This window comes from Hippichthys cyanospilos, chromosome 1 (assembly GCF_059441005.1).
Source record: "Hippichthys cyanospilos isolate Australia breed blue-spotted pipefish chromosome 1, RoL_Hcya_1.0, whole genome shotgun sequence".
Taxonomy (NCBI): domain Eukaryota; kingdom Metazoa; phylum Chordata; class Actinopteri; order Syngnathiformes; family Syngnathidae; genus Hippichthys; species Hippichthys cyanospilos.
Genome location: NC_142369.1, coordinates 6,440,211 through 6,465,198, shown reverse-complemented (window position 1 = coordinate 6,465,198; position 24,988 = coordinate 6,440,211). Strand labels below are relative to the sequence as shown.

The window sequence follows — 24,988 nt, the reverse complement described above, 5'->3', positions numbered from 1 at the left end:
ACACTAAACCTTAGCGAGAATAACCCCGGAGAAAGGCGCGCTTGTTGCCCTCAACACATCCTTCTTTCATTGCCTCCAGCCAGGACAGTGGAAAGACTGAACTCTCCCCTTGTGGATTTTTCAATGGCCCTCAATTAACGCTTACTTCTGCCAAAATGTTACACGGCCCATAATAAAGGAAGGCTGGAGGTGAGCGTGTCCCAAGATAAAAATGTGATGGCCAGCATAGCGATAAAAACATGGCATCTGTCAGTACGTTCGCCCATCAGTTTGCGTGTGCCTCGAACAACCTGAAGCGTGGCTCTCAAATGCTCCATTAGTGCCTCGCCCGCATTAATTCAACCATCCGTCCCTTTGCGGATGTGGACGGCGGGCTGCACCGCGGGCTTGAATCTGGTGAGATAGCGGCAGTCGGAATGCACCCGGCTGAGGCGCAATGCCTCGGATGAAATAAAACGACGTTGTCAGTGTATTGATCAGAGAGATGAAGCGAGTTAAAGACCGCAGGCGCGCAGTAATTTCCCCGCTAAGAGCCGGAGAACTCACGGCCAAATGAGAACCGGTGAAAAAGCTGACGGCGCGTGGTGCCGTGGCCCCGAAGGACGTGCGACGCTCGGCTTGTCACTCTCCACCAACCGGGCCGGACTTGACGCAATCGCAACAAAACGTCCGTTCTGAATGCCAAGAAGAAATGGATGAGTTTAGATGTTCTCTTATGAAGCTTAGTCAGCGTGATCGGAACTATAGCTTGAGAGGAATTGCTCCATATGCTAATTGAATACACTGAGGCTCATCCATTCACTGGAGAAGAAAAACTCGGGGGGCTTTTTGATAATGAAACTCTCTGTTAAGAGCCTTGAGTAGGCAAGAAAGCGCTACTCACCTGAAAGCGAGTCACGTTTTCTATTGAAGGACATAGAATAGAATAGAATAGAATAGAATAGAATAGAATTTGTGCAGGTTAAAAAACTAAATCTTGTGCATATCTCTGAGTAGAGTCGTAAACAAATAAGGGAAGACTGAGTAACAATAAACACATAAGTAGGGCTGGGCTAAACTGAATTAATTGGGTAAATTAGTCATTCTTAAGATCGATGATTTGAAAATGAGCTAGATTGAAGTTTTGCAAAAGGAACAGATTGCTGGATGGGTTATAAGTAATTATTAGGTAAGTTATAAGCAGATTTTTTTTTGTACAGGCTATTAAAGCAAAGTTTACATTAAAACTGATTTAAAATCAGTATAAACATTAATGCTGTCTGGATGTTTTGTGGCTAGCCAGCAATGAACATAATGAAGGGGGTGAGAAGTGTAGCTTCAGTAAACAAGATGTTTCACTTCCTGGTTAGAAATATGGGTACCATAACACTCATATTTGATTAAAAAAATGAATTGCCAATGTGCCAAATATAAATTTTGTTGCAGATCTTTAAGCAAGTTATGCACAAACTATGTATAGCTACTTTTTGCACAAGCTATGAATAAGTTTATGAAAATTAGTATGAATTATTGTTGTCTCACCATTTTGCACACGGTTTAAAAAAACCTTTTAACAAATCATACCTTGTTTAGATTAAAAAAAAAATAAATATATATATATATATATATATATATATATATATATATATATATATATATATATATATATATATATATATATATATATATATATATTGTTGTGTTTATTACCCCGATCAAAATCAATTAAAAATAGTCCAGACTGACTGAAAAAAATTGAGCTTTTATTTATGGCCCATATTGTCCAACACTATGTTGAAACACTTATATTAGTGCTGCACTGATGATATATCTATCTTCTAGGAGCAGCACAATAGCCAATTGATGCATTAAAAAAATGTCTCAATTGTATTGAATAACACCATTATATACTGAGAAAAACAATCTGTGAAGTTGAGATTTTTTTATCTTTTGATTTGTTCCCCATACTGTTTAGCTAAACCCAAAAAATAAGCAAATGTTTTTTTTTCATTTTATTTATTTATTTTTTAATTCAAGACCGTGCATGTACAACATTTAGCTGACGACTGCAGCGACTAAACAAAAATGGTGGAACTATTTCCGGTCTATTAAATAAATGTAAAACTTAATGGGAGCACTTGCTAAACTATTGGGGAGGCAGGCTTGAGTGCTGGTGGCCAAAAGGCCACTTAGAAATTTGCGTGCGGCACTTGATGATGCATTAGTGATGGAAGTCGGCCCGAACAAAACGCTTGGCAGAGCGAAGCTTTGTAGCTAAGTGTTTTTGAGTGAGCTGATTACATCTGTGCGCAGTTAGGGAATGATGCGATTCAGCGGGGGATAGCAGCAGGTGCCCTGCACGGATGGGCTGAGGTAGAAAACAGAAAAAGCCGAGAGAAGGGCTGCTGGGAGCGTCGAAGGCAATAAAGACGCAAACGGGAAGTGAACACAAGTGCCGCGAGGGAGCAGTATCAAAGATGACTACCTTCCCCAAAGTGGTAATACGCCCTCCCGCACGACTTTATTTGCCCGTTGCAAGCTTTAATTCATGCGCCAAATTCCGGCACCTGGGGCGAAATTAGCAATCACTTGAGATATAACGTCACAGTCATTTATATTCAACAACCGTCAATATGCTGAATGCAATAATAACGCATCCAGAGAACACTTACTGTACCTTGTCTTATTTTGGAAAAAGACACTGACAATCAGACAACCGGGATGGATAAAGAGACGCCTTTTTTCGCCCGGGTGCGATCTATTGTGGAAGACGTCAAGCGAGGGATTAGCACTTTGCGCTGATGCTTGCTGACGTACAGTAACCAGACAGGCGCCGGATGATGCTGTGAAATGCTGTTAGCCATACATCGAAGCATAATCAGAGCACTTATGAAAACTGCTATCCGACCAGAATCTCAATTGTTTTATTACAATTAGGGATACACAGATTATCGGCAAAGATATTTGGCATTTTGAAGAATAGTGGCAACATATTAATAGTCATGTTATTATATCATATGTTATATTACGTCATATTGTTATGCAAAAGTTTTGACTAGCTACTTTTTTTGCAAAAGCGATAAATGATAAGTTCATGTCAAAACTGATCTGAATATTTTGCACAGGATTTATTTTTGAATAAATTGATCCATTTTTAAATAAATGTTAGTTGGGTTTATTACTTTGATTGAAATGTATTAAGATCGTGATCAAAATGACTTGGGGGGAGTCAAGATTTTGAGTCCCATACTTGCCCAGCCTAATGATCATAAATCAATTAAAACAGTTTAATCTTTAATATTTGATCATTACATGTGGAGCGATTACTGGCCGGGTATGATTATTGGTACCGATATAGGCATCCACCTTTTTTTTTCTTTTTAAACTTCAGGAAACTGTTTGCTTAAACGTTCAATTAACTTTTAATGAGTCATAGTTACTATAGAAAATTATAGTGATTTTTACAGTGCTATTTACATGTTTAAGTTTTCATGTAACTTTTCTAAGACATGCTGATGACCGTGCGTGCTCTCTAAACCTTTTGTTTGACAACAACGTTGAATGTTGTCTAAATTTTACATGAAAAATAAAGAAATTAAAATGAAGATTCTGCAAATCTGAAAAATTCTTTATGAAACAGGCTTAAATACAATTTGACAAAATAAAGATTTGGTGTTTGGAGTTTTGTCGCCAATTTTTCCCCTATGCCAAAAATTATTATTACTAATAATCAGTTTAAATACCAGCCATGTAAAATTGATTTCGGTCTATTCTAATTACTTGATACCGATGTAGTGGTGAGAAAAAGAAGAGGCGCAAACGTCGGACTTTTTTTCTTTGGTTGTTGCAAGAACTGATTCCTCCGAAAAAAACAAGCACGACGTAAACAGCTTAGGTTTTTGATTAATCAGGGATGTCTTGACAAGGTGGCAACAACAACGTTAAAGACGGCATGTGCAAATTGACCAGAAACCCCTGCTTCAATTTGAGCCAGGAAAAACCCTCGTGTAAACGTCAATCATGTAATTTCCCCTGTAACATGGTAAGAAATTGAAGAGCCTTTTTAATTAATTAGAATGACCTGGAGTCAATGTCATAATCAATAACATTTATTAGTGCCTGTTAGCGTATTGCTAACAGTTCTGGACCATTGCGGCTCACATGCGAGCTCTTTGTGAGGCGTCAGCAAGCAGGTGAGGAGATATTAGATGAAAGCGAGTGAAGCGCGTTGCCACGGAAACAGCCCAGCGGAGTCAAAGTCTTAATCTTTTATCCATCAAAGCTTATTATGTGACGCACCAAAGTGTTTCAAGGTTGAGAAAAAAATGGAAGTCGCAAATATGTGCCACACATTCTGTGATGCTAAGTAAACAAAATCGTGGAAACAAGGTATTTCCTAGTTGTAATCACAATGGTATTGTTGTTTCGAATTTGGATTACAGCATTAGCCTTGCTGAGAAGATGAATATTATTTTATCATTTTTTCATCACTAAAAAGTCAAAAATAAGGTCCAACATTCTTAATACAAGGCAGTGCGGCGCTGCCAATATTTTTGAATGGCAAACTCCTCTGAATGTATTTGCAAGTATGTTCAAACATACTTGGAGACTAAATCCCGAAAACATAGTATTTTTCCCCCCATAATGCCACAGGGTTTTGACTTGCCTAAGCAAAAAAAGCAAATGAATAAATAAATAAATTAGCATTTGACCTATATTATACCAATACAGTCGAAAATATGTCTGTTTAGCAAATCAATACAGGATAAATAAAAGGGAATGAATGTTCTGGTTTTGGCATTTAGCCTAGAAGAACATTTTGAATATATCTGGAAATACACTTGAACAGACTTGCAAATACATTCAAACGTATAAATAGACTAAAGGCTAAAAACAGCATTATTTTACCACCCATAAGTGAAGTAAAGCCAAAATTCAAAATGTCAGCCTAATACAAATTTAATTTGGAAAATTAGCCTTTGGCCGCCATTACATGAGTACGCTTGAACGTTCGTTTGATATCAGGTATAAGCATGCATAAATCATTGCAGAAATTATGAGAATAAATGCAGTGTTTTTAGCATGTAGTCTACAAATATGTTCAAAGAAATTTGCAAATACAATCAAACAAATTAGAATGTACAATTGAATGTGCTTGCCAATCAAAAATGTTTACTCGTGCAGCCGAAAGCTTTTGTAAGTTAAACATACTTTCATTCATAAAAAGGGTTATGTTTGGTGATAAAAGACACATAATTTTCAAACATTTGTAGACGGCGAGTACACGGCCGGATAATCGTTTATTACGTGACGGCTTTCCGAGCAACGAGTGGCTGAAAATTTGGTGGATGTGGCCAGCTCCAAATAGCGAAAACCTCTACAATAAAGAATACTTCTGTTGTCAATGACAGCCATCCAAACTGTTACTAGTTATTAAGCTGGACAAGCCATTGTGGCACAGCTGTCAGGCCCATCAAGCTCCGGCAGAAGCCGTCAGTGCTTATGAGACCCGAATGACATGTGAGGGTGAACGTCCGCCGTTAATCCCGATGTTTGCTCAACAGATTTTACCGTAGAGTGCACGCTGGCGGAATGATCAGAAATCCCCTCGATCAATTAGTGCAGCGAGGACAGAAGTGTGGGAGGCGCCGTGTATGCAAAGTAGGGGGGGGGGGGGGGGGGGGGGGGGGGGGGGGGGCAGGAAATACTGTAAGTGGGGGCTGAGTGGTCACTGTGTGAGGGAAGTCCCTGCAGTGGATTCCTGCTGGAGATAGGGTGCGTGCGGCGAGCCATCAGTGGCAGCAGATCAATGACACAGTTAGAGGCCGCCAGGGACCCCTGTCACAGCTGCCATATATGACAGCAGTGACGCTGGGGTAGAGGGCGCACGCCTGAGAGTTCAGTCTGTGAAATGAAATCTCATCCCATACCATGTCATTGCGGACTTTGAAGCTACCGTTTTTACAGTATACAGGCAAGTCCGAATTTAGAGTTACGCGAGGTACCATGTTGGGCCTTATTATGCCACGCAGTAAAAGAAAATAAACATGATGTTGTTTTTCAAAATAAAATGACAACGGTAAAAACCTTTTTCTTGCTTTGTCAAGTAGCATCGGAGCAGAAACCAAGACATGTTAGGCGTGATAGTTTTAGGTAGTCATGTACATAGCAGAAACCCGTTCATGCTAGGACATATAAGTGAACTTTTTAGCCTTGGTAGCAAGTCTAGTATTTTTTTCACCAATTGTAACAAGCTAACACCTGTAGCTTATTGCGAACAATTTCAAAACAGTTTGCTATATTAATGTTAGATTATCTTACACTTGTAAAAGTGACAGGTGGCAATTCAGACAGTAGTAATGTATACTAAATTTAAATCAATTTTACAGGTAAATTACATTTTTATTAATATAGCACTTTTCCTCCTTGAAAGTTAAGTACTCATTCATCGACTGATGGCACAGCATCAGTCGGAACCGGGGGTTCAATATGTTGCCCAAGGATGCTTCAATGTGGTCGCCAGGGTCAGGGATCAAGCCCATAATCTTCCAGTTTGGATACAAGCACGCTACTCCTGAGCCCGATCAAACTTATCATTTGTAGTTTGTGCATAACTGCCTTAAAGAGATACTTGGCTTGGCTTTCCTGCAGTTTTCTGTGCTGAACACAAGTTAAGTCCACTTTGGAAGCAGATGCTGGCACTGCCTCCTCACCGTCAGATGCGGTGCGGGAAGCTCAGGCCAGAATGATGCTCAAAGCGCGCAAGGATTTTAGGACCAAGCTCTGCACTTGCTAACAAGCCACTTTCATTCCGAATGAAAATATTAAAGATCGTTCCGATCCTACTTGCGAAATATGACAAGTTTAAGAAGCGGAGCAAAAGGTCAGCGTCTCTGTAAAGCAGCTTTCAGATTCGCAGGTTTGTAGCCAGGATAACACTCTGGCATTTCCTGTGAAAGCCAATCTGACAGGTCCTGAAGAAGACGTTTCCCGCTGGCTTCGCCTCGCTGAGGTCTGCGCCCGCCCCCTCCCTCCACAATACCGTGACAAAGGATTAGCTTTCATTAGAGACGGAGCTGTAATCAGCTTTGGAGCATAGCAGCAACAGAACAATGGAGGAGGTAGAAAGGATCTGGAAGACGGGGCACAGGTCTGCCTAAACGCTAACAAGAAAGCCAGTGGTACCTAAGAGCGAGACAGCTTCATCTTAAGAAAACTAATTTCAGGACAAATATGGCAGGAATTCGACTAACAACGATTTTGAGGACATCCAAACGTGAACTGTATTGCAGTGTATAGCCTGCAGGGTTGGCACTAGCTGGAAATGATTGGTGGCAGTTGATGAGAGAAGAGTTTGGCCCAGTTTGTTTAATTGAATTTCTATTCAGTCTAGAGCTTTTACTCATCCTCAAACTAAAAGCAGCTTGCAGTGGAAAGAAATGCAAATGCAGTTATAGTGAAGCATGTGGCAAATACTTTCCTTGTCCACTTGAAATAGGTAAACTCATGTGATACAGCGACCGTATATAAATTGCAAGTACTATTTTGACGCATTCAAGCAGCAATATTTCAGAGGAGGGCTACGGTCAAGACAACTTTAATTGAGCCAGGTAAGTTTGAGTCACAAAGGGTCAAGTCAGTCAAGCTGAGAGTCCAAGTCAAGCGAGTCCACAAGGTACGAGTCCAAGTCTTGATAAGATCAAGAGCAAACCTATTTTCACGACCACAAAAGTTTGACTATGGCTGAAAAAGTCTTTTTGCAGAACAAGCAGGTTGCTTCATGTTTGTTTTTTAAGACTTTATGGCTAATGCCAGTTCTTGGTTGTTAAAACCAAATTTTACAATCCAACTGTTGGCTGACGTGTGAAACAAAAAGACTGCATTTTAGCACTTGCAGACAGCTTAATTTTGTTCATGTGAAATACTTGATTTCTTTTGAAGGAACACACTATAGCTTGACCCAATCAAGTCCCTAAAAACAACTGAATAAGTCAAACACAAAGGAGTCAGAGTCAAGTCTAAGACGACAAAAAAACATGTTGAGTCCGGGTCGAGGCCGAGTGTAGACTACTGTACCACAGCCCTGATTCGGACTCACATCTCAACTTCTGCTCTGACGGAACGATGACTCTTGAAAACTGAAAGTAGTAACTTTGCTGGTGCTACCCTTGCGGAGACAAACGGAGTGCAAAATAGTACTGGGTCGTGAATACAAAAGCTGTCTTTCCATCTATGCAATATGACGCCAAACTATCATTTGACGGCATGAAACAGCCAGCAGGAAGTGAGGGATTTGTAGGAACGGTTGTATTCCTGTCAGGGCAAAAAGAGTCTTTTGCACATACACAGACCACCTTTGTGAGTTGGCCTGCCATTCTCCATCAAGCTGTCAACTGGTGCTTGTAGTGGGAGGGACCGACAACACAGTTCTATTGCCAACATATGTCCCCCACTAACCCTGAAGAGCCCAGCCAGTGGTCTTTGTTGTTGTAGTGACAGGGGATGGGGGACGTGCCTGACCACGTCCAGTTCAGCCGGATTTCTCATCACAAAGCTTCCAATAGGCAAGGGCTGATAAAGCAGTCTGATGGTTTCCTGTGGTTTTAAAAAGTCATGGTTTTAATTACCACTAATACTGTCTGTCTCAAGCACTTTTCTTTGTTTTTTTGAGGGGGACGTCTCAACCGGGCCTGCAGAGATAAGTCAAGGAGCCACCGCTTTGAAGTTAATTCAAAACAGAGTTCTTTGTAATCCTTCCTGCTTGCACGATTTTGACTTTTCGATTCCTGCAGAAACCCTGTGAAAATCTCATGTACCTCCCGAAGTACCGTTATGTACCCTAATGTGTACTACTAAACCCATTAGAGAAGTGCTTGTCTATTCCACAGACAAAGGTTTGCACTCTCTACTCCACTATTTTCTGGATTCATTCACAGTTTGCTCGAACATAATAAGCATGAACGGGCGTGATCGCGCCTCTCAAGGAGGGCTCGTTGGCAGCTGAGTTGTGGACATTTCTCCTTTGCCATTACAACGCTCATACTGAAGGGGTGAGGTCGGTCTATATTTGCACCCTCGCTTAATGGACGGCGCATACCGGACCCAAAGATGACCCAAATTAAACACCGACAAGCCTTCAGCCTGAAGATAACACCTGCTTGTCCTTAAGAAAAAATAAATAAATACCGAACTCCAACTATCACGCCGGTCTGTTAATTGGGGCAAGCCCTGCTAAGCATGAGGGAGGAGCACCCTCAGATATGTGAGAAAGCATTTCACTAAAGCATAGCAAAAAAAAAAAAATTGCGTTTCATCGAAGCATGCGTGTTTAGAGGTTGGCTTTTATTTCTGGCATAGAGACAGTGGTTTTTCAGAGGACAGGTGGCGAGGCAATGGGATGGCACAGCCTGTCACCTCCTCCTGCCTCTTGCCAAGACAACAAGAGTGCTAAAAAATCCCCTGTCCCTTAACCATGGCTTCCTGAGCCCCCTTGCCCACGCCCACCTCTCATGCCTTTGGCTGTATCAGGGCCATAATCGTGTGGGCGTGGCAGCTTCTCCGTCTCCTGCCAGGAGTACCCAACAGCCAAGGACTGAAAAGGGGGCGGGGGGCATGACAGGTGTGGCCGATAAACGACTTGTATATCTAACAAGCAAAGGAATTCTGAGTCAGCATCGGATATAACCGAACACGTACACCTTGTCTCGCCATTACCGGCTCCCCGGTGGTGCACCATACAACAGGAGAAGCTGTGACGGAGCCCCTGAAGTAGCTACGATTATGCAAGCCCTGTGGGCTAAAAGGGACTGTAGAGTAAATCATCCTCCTCTGTCGCCAGGCTGACCTCCATACTGCAGAGAGAGCACTTTCCAAATTCACTGGCAGCGTATTATGCAGAAGGCACCATCTGTGCAGGCTTTACCGACAGCCACCAGATTAAAGGTGGTTAGCGTCACATTCGCGAAACGCCGTTCAGTCAGAACAAACCAACGTCACACGGGGCTGGGGCCTTCTTTCGAAAATCCAGGTTGTTGCTGCCCAGGTCATTGCGCTGATCCCTGTGGCTAGCCAGTACATTTATCACTGCGATTAAGGATTTTTTGAGTCCAAACTCTGTCTGCCTCTGCAACTCATTCGTGCAGGGTCGCTAACACTGTGAGCTTGTTGTGTAGTCTAGAACAGCGGTCCCCAACTACTGGTCTGCGGACAGGTACTGGTGTGGGGATCAGAAATAATGTTTTGGAAATTATTTTGTTTAAAAGTTCATACGTTTGTGCTTGATCTTTGATTTTTTTTTTTGGCGCCGCTTCTGGACGCTTTTGAGAACCCTCACCTTAACCCTAACCCTACCTCCCCCACCCCCCCAGTCCGATATTACACAACTGATACAACGCACTAACCGATACCAATACATTATCGAGAATAAAGAGTATCGAGAGCAAGACCAAGAATTTTGAGGGTCAAGCCAGACCAAGATTTCTGGAGGTCGGTCGAGAACGAGACATCGATGCACTAGCATTGGAGATTGAGAGAGAAATTGGTACTCTTGTCTCATTGTCAATTCTGGTCCAGAAAACCAGTATCTGGTGCTAGTCGCTAGTCTCTTTCGGTTCCTGGCAAGCTTAGTGAATGTTCACAGAACTCCTAGTAAATGACTAAACAAGCAATGAAATAGTGAAGAAAGACCACTGTACTATAGATGATAGCTTTTAGCCGAAAGAAGATTAGCATTAGCGCTGCTTGGCCACTGCTGTATCCTGCTGCGCCTCACAAAACAAATATTAGATAAATTGTTGCGCAAGCATGACAACTAAACTAGAAAGGTATAACTAAACCATTTTTCAAAACCTGCTCCAACCCAGGGTGCGCTTGTGGCAACACCCTCAGACAGGAATGCAAATGACTATTTATTGAGTCCACAAAAATTCTCTTTGCTTTTTGTCAAACGTTAAGTCAATTATTAGAGTTGAAACGGATAAGCAATTATTCAAAAGCTGATCAATTATTTTTCATAATTATCATTATTTTCGGTAATGGAATAATTGTTTTGAGTATTGTGTTTAAATTACAGCCCGAGAGCCAATTAGGGCTTGCCATCCACTTTTCAGTGGCCTGCAGCATTTATGAAATATATATTTTGACATGGCCTGATATGTTATTTAAAACAATAAAACGTTGGACAATAAGCAGCGTTAGTGTGCAAGTAAAACCCTAATTTACTAACAGTTTTTTTTAATAACGATTTTATTATCAGCATTTTTGCCTAATTTCTGAAATTTTACATACTGGCAACCAAATAATACCATTTTTTGCAGTTAATTTTAAAAACTTGTTCTATTATTTAAAATTTCAAATTCATCCATTAATTGACAAAATAATCGAAAGGTTACTACATTTTGCGGACTATAAGGCGCACTGGCATATAAGCTGCAGCAGCAAAATATGAGCAATAAAATGATTTTTGTCACGGATAAGCCACACTGGACTATAAGCCGCAGGTAATAACATGAGATGTTTACGAAAAAAAAGAGGGTAAATGACATTTATAGTTTTTTTTATTTCATATTTTTGGAATTGTCTGCCAACAGCAACATCCTCTCTTTATCAGACTGAAAATGCCTGCATGTTTAGTCCCAACATATTTATAGAAAATGGGTTGATGGATGGACATCTGTTAGTTAAATAGCAGTTCAAAATCGAAATCAATACTTCAATAGCATCTTTTTTGTCTCCCTTTGTTTGATAGTTTATTTTCGTGAACATAATAACACAGTCTACATAATTCATATACAATCATAAATACATAAATAAAATCACATATACTCTGTACTATATATAAAACTTACACATCACAAATTTACCCAAAATTTTATACATTCTCTTATTAAATTTAGACATATATATTTTTAAGAATATATTGTTTTAACTCTTTTTGAGCACAGCCATTGATTCACATCTTTTCAGTTCTATTGATAGTTGTTCCATAAATTGACACCTCGAACAGATACACACATTTGCTTGCTGGTGGCCAGCAAAAAAAAAACACACACATAAGACGCACTGAACTATAAGCCGCAGGGCTCAAAACATGAGAAAAAAGTCACGCCTTATAGTCTAAAAACTATGGTAATCGATTATGAAAGTCACCGTTAGTTGCAGCCCTAGCAATTGTCAGAGGCCAAGCCACGTGTTTTACAAATGAGGAGCTAGCTTGACTTAGCCTAGCTTACAGGTTTCTAGAGTTACAATCCGTCGCTTGGTCAGCGACAGAGTTACAGGAATTCCCTCGCACATAGGCAAGAAGAGCCGACGTCACAGACACCGGGATTCGAAATGAGAACACTTGCAAGGAGCTGCTGTGTCCCACCCAGACACTCACACTTGAAATAACCAACCAACCCGACAGCAGCCCCCGATGTCACTCGTCATTTCTTCTTGTAGCCGCTACAGCGTTATTACCGTCTGCTCTTCTGCCCGAAAACGGCCACTCTAAAGATGTCACTTTCACTTTTTCCTCTTTCTCGAGTGTCACGTAAACGTACTTACGGACTTGTTCGGATACCGCGAATGGGGCTTTCGACCATTGTGCGTCTGCTGGTCGGCGTCAGACAACTCCTTTGAGCAAACAAAAAGCAGTCAATGTTTCTGAACTGCCTTTTAAATATGCTCCTCCAAACAATTCCCTTCATTGTAAAGACTAATAGAGCATATGGTAGCTGCCCTAGTAGTTTGCTATTTCACAACACACAGTATTTATTTTCCTTCAAAGCAAATAAGGCTGAAGAGAGACGGGCCTCTATGTATACGCCATCTGTTTGGGCTCAAAAGAAGGGCTGGCTCTAAAACAAACAGAAATGAAAGACGGCTTAATGCAGCTCCCAGATAATGTCGCGTACTGTCTTTTCAAGAAGTATACATGATGGAAAATTTCCATGAATGCGGTTTTGGGGATGGGGGGGGGGAGGCCACGCGGATTTTTCCTGGGCCGACTGCAACCCGAGCACTGGCTTCAAATCACTTAGGTGCACTATACTATCTGCGGGCGGGCCGGCTGATTTGTACTTCGTTTCGGCTGTGCCCAAAGCTTACTGCATTCCTTCGAAAGGCTTGGATTACATTCTATACGGGGAGACGGGCGTTTCGCTATTACGACGCGGTTCTGACAGATAGGTTTTGCACAGGTTTTGCAAAGGTGCAAGTCATCCACTCGAGCTCCGCATCCTCTCCACTTTACCATTTGAACAGTGCTGCGTGATATAGTTCACTTTGGTACACGGGGTGCTAAATGCTTCAAGCGGGATTCGATTTGAAAGTTGAACGATTCAATTCGAATCAGATTACAATTTGATTCAACATAGTACAGGTCTGTTCGAGAGGGTATTGACTTTTTCCTTGTCATTTTACACACACTGAATAAATTTGTTTGCGCTGTCTGTTTCCTTTTTAGACAAGTGCCGCCGAATAGTGCAAAAAAAAAAAAAATGTTCATGGAGAAAAAAAAAAATGTGCCAGCCATGTCTGGGTTAATCTTTGGAACAGCATTTGTTGTTGTATTTGTAGGCATATTTTATTGAGCAACTGCAAGAAGATTATGTAATATCTGTTTTATTTCTGGCTCATCTGCCAGAAAGTTGCGTCGCTGATGACAAAGTGCCTCTGTACAAAATTAAACAAAACACAGGCATATGTTTTGCCAAAGAATCACTTTAACCCAACTTGTCAAGCTCTTGATTCATGTTCCAATTCATTTGCTCTTAATTTAAAAAGAAAACTATTACTGTCACAGCATTAAATTAGTTTTCCTGATATATGCAGAAAACCTGTTAAAATTTCACATATCCACCAAACTGCCCTTACATATTCCCTCTTTGAGAAGCGCTTGGGTCGAACTTGTCTTATTTCAGTGGAAAACATTTCTTGGGTTCATAAACGTTAGGAGTTTGTGCACAGTTTGGGAATGAATCGCTTTGTGAACCGAGGTTTCCTTGTATCTTCATGAAGGGGTGTCACTGCTTGCCGGAATACACACGAGACACAAGCTTGACTGGTTTTACTCTAAAATGGAGTAAGACAGCATCGGGGATCAAACAATTGCGGCGTACAATGCAGGCCTCCCTAGCGACGCTTAGACAGGCAAAGAAGAATAATCAATGGGAGCCGTGGGACATACTAACCTCCACACAATCTGGCTAACGGAGGCTGGCTCTAAGGCGGGCTGATGAGATATGTGATTGCCTGGCAACTGTGGAGGCCAACTCTGAATGAGTGGGCTTCATTTCCAAAGGGGTTGAGACGCTGCGCTCCGCCTAGGGCTCACGGCAAACCGCACTTTATCACATGCGGCTTTGCTGCAAAATTCATTTAACTGCAAAGCAGAGAAATTGAACATACCAGGAGTGAATGGGCGCGTGGCGCTAATGAAATTTCACATCAAGGGCAGATCTGCAGATAGGCACCAAGTCCTGCCTTGACAACAACAACACACATGCGCTTCGGTCACGATTCTGCCTCTTTTCAGCCTCTGCAAAGTTTGTTTTGAGCGAGTGGGCCAGGTCCTCATCTCGCCTCCTGCCACGTGGGCAGGAAAGGCTGAGTGGCCTGGCTCAAATGTTACCAGCCATCTCCCTTTTTTTTCCCTTCTTACTACTCAAGACTAACCTGTAAGCTACCGTAAAATCCCGTGAATAACACGCACCCGTGCAAAACCATCAACGCATCGCGGTTTTAAAAGTCACGTTTTTTTGAGAAACCGTGCAAATATGTAAAAACCGGTGAGTTATTTTCCCCTCCCCCGTCGTTTGCCCTAACAGGCAACTGCACTGTGCAGCTCTCATCGTGTATCATACGCGAGTTCCCCTCTGCTGCAACACTGTCCATTTCCTGCTTTGTGGGCTCTAATATTGATATCAATTTGCTCTAGTGGCTAACTTCTGCGGGTACCGTGGCTAACAAGTTATCGTATGCTACTTTCATGGAGCGTTTATATGGCTTCCTCCCACACCCCAAAAACATGCATGGCATGTGTATTGGACATGCTAAATTTCCTTCGGTGCGATTGGGTGCGTGAATGGTCGTTCGTCTCCACGTGCCCTACGATTGGCTGGCAAACAGTTCAGGGTGTCCCCCACCTACTACCTGAAGTCAGCTGGGATAGGCACCAGCAACATATTGGTCCATCTCTATTCTTTTACACATACCTACGACTAATTTTTAAGTATTTTTAAAACCTTGTTCAAGCAAGAGCATGCATTGTAATTTAATTTGTGCAAGTTATAATTTTTTTTGTAAAATCTTGGGTGCTGCTTAGGTAATTTTAAATGTCTAAAGTTTAGAAGTAAAATTACTAGGGTAGTACAAAGGAGTTGAAAATTTTTGTTTCTTATTAAGTCCCCTGATTTGATTTGGGCTTTATAGTGTGCATATAAATCAGACAGTTGATTCAGTTATTGTGTTTGTTTGTTAATTGTTTGAGTTGAGGACGATGTTTAAAATAAATAACACCATAAATTTCAGACACAATATTGAAGAAAAGCTCAACTTGAAAGGCCCACGGATGGGAATTTGGACACCCGAGACGGTGAGTGATGTCTCGTCATTTTGCGGCTTCCCCCTAATACTCATTTCAAAAGACGGAACAAAAAAATGACGCAACACAAGGCAACCATGATTGGCTGCCTCGCCTCGGCCCTTGCAGCAAATCTGTTGTTTTCATATGGAAATATACATTGGCAAATAAAATCTAAGCGACGTGAGCCTGCATCAGAAAAGGCACACGCACGTCAAGCCGCTAACTTTCCGGCACCACGTGGAACAAGAAGCTTCAGTGGAAGCGGGGCAGCCTGTGATCAGCGAATGCCGAGCAATGTAAATAAACCTTGAGGCCTGCGCTCACCTCCAGCTGTATTTGTATAGCTGGAGTTTCTCTTGTGTCCACACAATGAGCTTAGGGAGCTAACCACACCTGAAAGACGGGAAAACTTCTCCCTCGGGTCCTCATTTCAAATGGCAGGTGAAGAAGGGAGACGGGGGAGAAAAAAAAAAAAACAACGCTACGTAATGGTGGAGCACAAGCCATGTGTAATTAGGGGCTTTTCTCAATTGGCCACATTTTTGCTCATTTGCTTAATGGCTGTGGGATATAAAATATACAAAATCCTGCCTGGTGAAAAACTGCAGCCTCATCTAAATACCATTAAAGCCCTCCAAACCATTAGCAGATTAAAAACAAAACTAGTAAAACTCCAAAGTGCGTCAGTGGAGGAATGCGGCGCTACACCCCTCCTGGACAAGTGGGAATAGCGCAACTTTGACAGCTGATATGCTGTATTTAACAAGCTGAAAGGAATGAAACAAGAGGGGGCCAGCCTTGGCTTCAAACCTCTGCGCACTTCCACCGACAGAAATCCAATCAAAGCTTTGTCATTCGACATTTCCTTGACACGACTACAGTGACATAAAAGTGTGAGAAGGGTTCTCAAAATGAAATTCTTCAACGTGTGTGTATTTCCCGCAGCAGCATGCACAGGCTTGCCCGCCGCAGAATTACACTACAGGTATTTTTCCCCCGTACGGAGCCTCCTCCAGATAGTAAGGGTAAAGTCAGAGGAGTGTTTGCATGCGTGTGTGTGTGTCTTCTGAGGTTACACAAACACTGAGGTGTGGCACCTGCTTCATTAATATTTTAGATTGACAAGCTCGAAAGATGACATCTCTGTCATTGGCTACAGCTCGGAAAAAAAAAAAAAAAAAAAAACTCCAGTACAAGGAATGCTGACATACTGACCTAATTCCATTACAAGTAATGTTCAGCCTGCTATGGATGAGTATACAGTACATAGACTATAGTATGCACTATACTGTTCATTATTTAAAGAATTAATACGCCGTCTCTGCCTCCTTTGGGTGCCTTTTACTTTCTTGAACACGACTCTAAATCATATTAACATGATGCGTCAGAGGAAGTACATTCCCACAAGATGAAAGAATACACGAGTATCGTTGTGCGCTCTGCTTGGTTGTGTTGTTGATCCATGAGTGTTAAAGTAGTGCTTTATAATTAGTCATATCTATGCTATATTTGCCAAAGCATCAATGGCATTTTTTAATGTTAGAATGAGGCTACCTGGGCTTTAATTAAATGAAATTATATAACCTAGTTCAGCATTTGGGGGTTTAAATCTACAATGTTGATTTTTTTTGTTTGTTTTGCCTTGTGAACCGTGCAAGCCATTACCCTAAACTAGCATGTCACAAACTGGGGTATGAGTACCCCTGGGGGTACGAGAAGGCACTTTGAGGTAATGGAAAGTTTAACCGGGTTGCTGAGGGTATCAGAGCGTCTAATTTAATACTTTTTAATGCCAGGATAAGAACATTACGTTTTCTTTTCAAATCAAGAGCAAATAAACTGGAACATAAATTCACTAATAGCTAAAATGTGTTAATGGGACTCCTTTGCAAGAGGTTAAATGCTTTTATTTTGTTATGTTTTATACAGATGGGCATTGTCATTCGTGATGCAATTTTCCGACAGATGAGCCAAAAAAGGCGATGGCTTCTTAAGTGCTTAATCAAAGCATGACCTTTGATTTGACCTTAGCGACTGAAACAGTTTCAAAAAGGTTGGTGAGTACAAAATCCATCATCCCCTTAGTATAATATTGCTCAAGTGCTGTTTTTTAATCACTAAACAATAATAATAATAATCCACTTTGATGCAAATGAAATTGTAAAACTGTCTTTGACTGTCTCACGATTCATTTAGATTACAATTTTCGGGTCCACGATTAGATTCAGAAATGATTTTTGATTCAAAATGATTTTCAATTGAAAATAATTCGATTCAATTAATAGTGAGTTCTGCTTCAATCTAGAAATGTGCAAACAAGCATACGTTTTGTCTGTCTGCTTCGCAAGACAGAAAAACAAAAGGAGTCAAAGTGGTTTTGTTTTGTTTTTACATTCATTACGTTTTAATTCTAAGGAGCGTGCCTCTTTTTCACAAACACAACACGAGAACCACAAGCGCTACTCCAAACAGCCATCTCATCAACGGGCAAGCTGCTCCTTCCGCATTTTGGCGCCGCACGTCCGTTTGTTCACGTGAATTAGCAGGCGTCAAGCACAGAGTCAGATTACAACCTCCGAGCAGAGCCGGCGTTATCCCCCTATATGGAGCTTAATCTGGCCAAATCCGTCGCTTTGCCGTGCCCTAAATCCACAACAGAGCCTAATTCCTCTTTAATCTAATGAGCGCCGAAGGTTCGAAGAGGACGCACCTTCGCAACACAGTGACGCCGAAGACTTGTGTCTACGCTGTACTGACTGGACCAATTGCGGACAGGAAATGTCAAATATAGAATAGTATTGATTTGAAAGCTAGATAGCTTGCTTCTAATGAAGGGTTTCCTTTCCCTATGAAACTAACTCAAGGGAGATGATGTACTAATGAAGCGTGGAGCTGCCGATATTTTTGACAGGGACACCTGTGAATACGTTCAAACATATTTGCAAGTGCGTTTGAACGTATTTGAGTCGGAGTTTTCACAGGGTATTAACTTGCACATGCACAAGTTCAAAAAATGTTTGGGTGGGCCTTTGGCTTAAATTAAACCATTACATTAAAAAAAAAAAAAAGTAAACATGATCAACTTTATGGTTTTATTATTATGCCTGTTTGGGATTAATACCCATAATGCCACAGTGTATGAGCATGTGCAAGTCAATGCGCCATAGCGTGATGGGAATAAATGCTTTTTGTTTTTTTTAATTTACCCTACAAGTACTGTACATTTGAACGGATTTGTGAGTACATTCCAATATATTGCAAATATCTTTGAACCTATTTATCGATGTACTCGTACACTAAGTGCTAAAAACATAGCATTATTTCTCATTATGCCAAATGGTAATAACTTGCACAGAAACGTTAATAAAAAAAAATTAAATAAAAAGAAAAATTGTTGTTTTTTTGGTTGTTTTTTTTTTGCCAGACATTAAACCAATACATTTAAAAATTAAGTAAACATTATTCACGATACACGATTATGGCCAAAATAATACTCACACATATTTTGGTCAATACTGAAATCACTATTATTAATCACGTTATTCATCAACATATCTACGTTATTGCCCTTTTTACACGGCTTCAAGGCTTGATACTTACAAATATTAATAAACTAAAATAAATAAAGTAAATAATTCAAACAAATACACAAGACATGCCAAAAACTTGGCACACAGTGAAACACAGCTAACTTACTTGCTGAGTGCAAACAAATGTAAATTTGTAAAATGCACATTATTTACTTTTAAGAAAATGGTAATCAATCAGAAGTCAAAATGACATTTTTCGGTCACTTCAAACCAAATTTATTCCAATTTTTTGCCAATGGGATTTTTCAAAATGGGTCTCAATTGACAGCGAGCAATGCATATAGTATATTAGGAATCAGGATAGAAACTCAACGCCATGAAAATAATAAATACAGAATAGTAAACGATATATTCGGGAGAGAAAAGAAGATGCGTTTGTCATGCAAACATGTACGAAACAATGCCCCCTGGTGGTTGGATGGAAAAATGCTTGATTTGACTTGTAATCAAAAATTTGTTTGACTTTTAAAAAGTTAATATTGCCGATGATCAGCTTAATTAATCGAGGCAGTCGATATCGCGATCGCGATTAAAATTCGATTAACTGTGCATCCTTATTTATTAGTCAACTTCGCGGCTTTATTATGATGCCTGTTTGGTATTATTACCCATAATTCCACAGGGTATGAGCATGTATAAGTCGTGGTGTGACGCTTTAATGTTTTGCATTTAGCCTACATATACATTTGAAAGTGTTTTTAAGTACATTTAAAAACATTTGCAAATATGTTTGAACCTATTTAAAGATGTACTTGTACACTAAATGCTAAAAACATAGTATTCCCTCCCATAATTCCACACGATATTAACTTCCGCACATTATAAAAATGGCAGCGCTACACTTTTGTACAAGGGAAACGATGTACAGTATCTGCGTATTTACAGTTTATCTCCAGCCATACTAAAAACAAATGCGGGCTAAATCGCGATAGCAACTGCGCTTCTAAGCAATCCAAGTCCACTCCCGACTATAAATAAACTTCCGAAGTCTATTTCGAAATAACAAAATACGGATATTCACGAGGTGATAGACACACAAGCGGAGCATCCGCTGATGATTGGGATCAAATACTGTACGTGGCTCCTGTTCACGATCTGGGCTAAAATTGACTCCGGTTGGTTGGCTGCCGGTTTGCACTTGCTGCCGTCAGCAGGGCCAGCTCTCCAACACGCACGCGCCAGGTGGCCTCCCGGCAAAAGTCAAATTGTCACATGTGATCCGTCTCCGCTCGTGGTGATGCGGAGCCCGGAGCGCCTTCACAGACAAAACGCCATTACTGCCATTTGGAGCGCGGCCGCTGTCAGAACTTGCTGGTGTGCTCAGCTAGAGTTTCTCCAAAGTCATTCGTTAGTTTAGGATTTTATTATCATTTGTGTAATTTTTGACTTTTTTTTTTCCAGTAAATAATAATGAGTTTTTACAGCAGGTTTGTTAGCCTTTATTACTTTATTTTTTTAATTCTTTGTTTTTGAGTTCAGCTTGTATTTGTTTTACTTTGCAGTATTGGAATTAAATTATATTTAATATTTCTAATAAATTGATGAGAATGAAAACAAAGGATATTTTCACTAGATTTAGGACATTAAGCATTTGTGTTATGAACATATGTGACGTACTTTCATTTAGAAATTTAGGATTTTTTTTTGAAAAGGCATTTTTGTTTTTATTTGCTATCATTGATTAGAATGTTTATTGAATTTCACCGTATTTTCCGCACCATAAGGCGCACCTAAAAGCCTTGAATTTTCTCTGAAACTGACAGAGCACCTCATAATCCAGTGTGTCTTATATAGCGCATAAACCACAACATTTCATTTCAAAAAAATAAAATAACTTAATTGCCATGTCAAATCTTGAATTTTTACCTCCGCATTTCAGTTTTGTATTTTAAATGTATTTTTTACAATTACAATGATTTTGCACCTTGTTTGAAATTTTGATATGCTATACGTGCACCAATTTTGAAGAAATTTATACAGGAACAAGGCACAAAAAACGTTTTTGTCAAAGCACCATTTTATAAAATATTTTTTTTAATACAGTGTTTTTTAATTTCAAAAAAACAATATATTTTACTGTTTTTAATGAAATTTGGTTTAAAAAATATTAATATTTAATTGAAGCATAATTATACTATTATAAACTCATGACTGGTCTTGCCATTGATCTAAACATTCTTTTAATGTAATCACAAGGCATTTTCCCCCCATTGTTTAGATAGTATGTTCAACAAATCATCTTCATTTTTCATTTCTGATTGTCCATTAATAAAAGTTTGACTGACTGTTTTGTTGGCATTCCCTTTAGTGGAGCTCCACCTAGTGGATGCATAACGCAACCCCAGCCACTACTGTAACTTCTATTCTATGTGATGTATAATGTGGTGTGCCCTATATATGAAAACAGTTTTAAAAAAGGCCATTTATTGAAAATGTGCCTTATAGTGCGGAAAATATGGTACTTATTTTGCTAGTTTTCATAAACTATGAAAAAAAAATGGAATATACTTGTTTTTTCTACTTTCTTTCTGGTATCATTCAGGCGGCGCACATCACTGGCCTGGGGCAGGATTATAAAATTTCCAAAATCATAACTTCACAAGAGTCCCCAAAAATGGCGTATTTGTGCAACCACTAGCATAGCATCATCAAAATTAGCAAGCGTTTTTTATCACTTTTAATTGGTCAAATTTGTAAAAATAATCCTCATTCTTTCAAATTGACAAATAGCATACTTGCTGGGAAAAAAATATGAATTCATCAAAACATGACTTGAGAGGTTGTGGCCTGAACTGGCCTGAACTGTCATAAACTGTAATTGTTGGGTAAGAAAGTCTCATCAGAAACGCATCAGCGGAAAAGGTCAAGTCGTGCCGTTTCCTGCGCTCCACCTCGCTGCGATTACGACATCTTGAGCAACTCAACTAACAGGAAGGGACACAACCAAGAAACGAACAGATGATGCAAAAAGCTGCTTATTGCATTCTCAGTCACGAGGCCACCGAGCGGTGCCAAACGGATTCCGATTTGCGCTTGCGGCGGGGCCAGATAAGTGGCGGACAAACCAGTGACTTCGCACTTATAGCCTGAAGGAATTTCGGAACGCTGCTTTGTACACACAAAGCAAAGCACCTGTGTTGTCACAATAAGCAAAACACCTTTCACAATGCAATCAACAATCCCTCGTGCCCGAGGAACTTGGAATCACTATTAAGCATTTTCAGAACGTGAACAAAAACGTGTTCGATATTTAAGCTGGAAGCCAACACGTGACACGGGGAAATATATCGTCAGATCATCTCGACTATATTGTTAAATCTCTTCAAAAGCCATCGTTGTCATATCTATTTTTAATTAGCCTTCAAGTAGCTGAAGACTGTCATGGGGGGGTGATCTTTTGAAATATTCACAAGGAAAAAAAAAAAAGCAACCAAGACATGATGTGTCTGTCCTTTAACGCTCAGCGATGGGAGAATTTGGCACGCTTTTGCATTTCGGACTGAAGAATCAAATGAGTCTATTCACGACCGAGTCTTTTATGGGACATTTTTTTCGGGGTGCCACTTCCAATGCGATACCGATGTTACAGCCTCGAGTATTGTCCGATGCCGATTCAATACCAGCAGGAATGATACGTGCTTTTTTTTATGTTATAGTAGGAAATGTTGGGAGACTAGATCTTGCGATACTAGTAAAAAAAAAAAAAAACGTAATCAGCAACAGTAGGGATGAGAAAACGGGTACAGGCCATTGGAGGGGACCACTTGGTGAACACGGAAATTTTTACAGGCAGGCGAGAAAAGGATAGAAAACCAAGAAGCGATGACAAAGACAAAGTAAATGTGTTTGATATTTTTTTTGTTTGTTTTGAAGCATGAAATTCAAAATAAAATTGACTATTATGTTGCTATGGTAAAAAAAAAACAACAAAAAAACATTTCGACACACACAAAAAAAATTGCCAATTGGTCCCATTCCATTTGCCCATCCACCAAATATGACCAATTTTCCAAATACTTGATTCACGTAAACTAAACCTCAAACAGATAAGAACCGACTCTTCAGTACGCTCACTCGCAATGCTGTGCTGAGATTTTGAACAGACATTTTTTTTTTCGCTGATCTCAGGCCAACATATTACACTACAATCAGATAGGAAAACCCCTGATTTTTGCATCAATTCAACTGACCCTGTACTGCTCCTTCTGGCGTGCACATCTAGGGGGCAGTATAATACAAAAATATACATTACATGTCACTATCAAATTTGTCCAGATGGGCTTTGCATTCATTTCACAGTTGATGGTTCTTGACAACACGATGCAGGCGGATTTTTCAGGAGCTCCCAGATATGCTTTACAAGAGAAATTTTCAAAATTGCATTACACGTCATTTTCGCCGTGGAGACAGAAAGTGATTGGCAACATAAGATGGCCAAGGTTGTTTAACTTCTCCCATCAGCAAGTAAGCAAAATCAATAGTCCTCCTATTCATAAGTCTGTGATATATTGTACATGGGAAAAGTCACAGAAACTGTGTGTTCTGCAGAAATATTAGACTGTCTATGCAGAGGATAAGGAAAATACCTCCGTGAAGTGTTAAATTATCTTTCGGCCAGCAATGCTCCACAGAAGCTTCCGACACCGATACCATTTGTGAGCCCGTTTGCAGGTTATGCAATATTTGTTAGCATTATGCTAGCGAGAGAATTCCAACACATATTTGTCAATTTGAATACTTTGTCCACAAACTGAAATTTCAAGGGGAAATGCCGTTTGAAGCTTATGAGTCTTCTCTCTTTCTTCAACTCTGAGCTGGTTCGATAACACAAGTGTGCGCAAACACACACTCACACACACACGCACACACACAAGCCCCCTCTTGTAGGACAGATTGGAACAAAGTGTGGCACGTCACACTCAGTTTGAGACACAAAAAAAACTGAAATGGGGCGGGGATCGGGATTTCTGTGTAGGTGTGTGTGTATGCGTGAGTGTGTCTGTGGAGTGGGGGGGCTAATCCTTGTCAGCATGAGAGGAAAACTCGCATGCAACTGGCTGCATTGCTTCTGTGCGCACACAAACCGATTGTGATCTTTGCTGCGTTCTTCTGCTAGATTGCAAAGGTGGAATAACTACAACCCACCCCCCCGCGTCCTAAACAAACAAAAAAATATTCAAGCAACTGCAGGGTGAGAAAAGACGCGGTTAAAAAAAAAATAAAAAAAAAACTATGGTCGGCGGTGCATGCCAAATGAGCCGCCAAGTCGCCCTTGCAACGCTCGTGCACATCATACTTGCAGGTTGCAACGGTGACTGGCGAAATCGGCGAAAGAGGACAACGAGGCTCGGTAGGGAGCCCGATCGGGTCTACCCAGTCCGAGCGAGCCTCACTTCCTCGTACGGAGCCGCTGTCACCACCCTTCTTCTTCCTCCACAGCCAGCCAACCATCTCGACCGTGAATCCGTCTCGGGGGGGAGGGAAAAATGTCAAAGAGCAAATTCAGTACTCACATTTCACCACCCTGTCCGTCGTCGATAACTTGGGCTCGTCATTCGGCTTGTTTTCGGACATTTCCAGTGTGAAACAATATTTGAGCTCGAGCGGAAAGTAGGCGGAAAACGCTTGTTGGCCGCGTCGCTCTCGCCGGACAAGTCTCTTGGTGCTTCCAGCCGAGGAAAGGAAAGACAGCGCCGGGGGGCTCAGTCGCTCCTGTCAGCGGCCAAAAATACAGCGACGAGGTTTACGGGTTTTCGGTTTCACTGCTCCGTCCGGCTGCGAGGTCTGATTTACTGTTACTCCGCTTACAGTTGCCTCAACGCAACGCGGAGAGAGACGGAGAAGGAGAGCG

General features: G+C 40.7%; 1 protein-coding gene across 2 annotated transcripts in view; it reads right to left on the bottom strand.

The window, feature by feature from the left end:
• The window catches only part of LOC148428834 (protein phosphatase 3 catalytic subunit alpha), a 62,357-nt gene extending 37,369 nt beyond the window's left edge, over positions 1–24,988 (bottom strand). For both annotated transcript variants that reach the window (XM_088411661.1, XM_088411669.1), the window contains exon 1: positions 24,651–24,988. In XM_088411661.1, the coding sequence (XP_088267787.1) occupies positions 24,651–24,711 (61 nt within the window). In that variant the 5' untranslated portion in view covers positions 24,712–24,988. The remainder of the gene's footprint in view (positions 1–24,650) is intronic.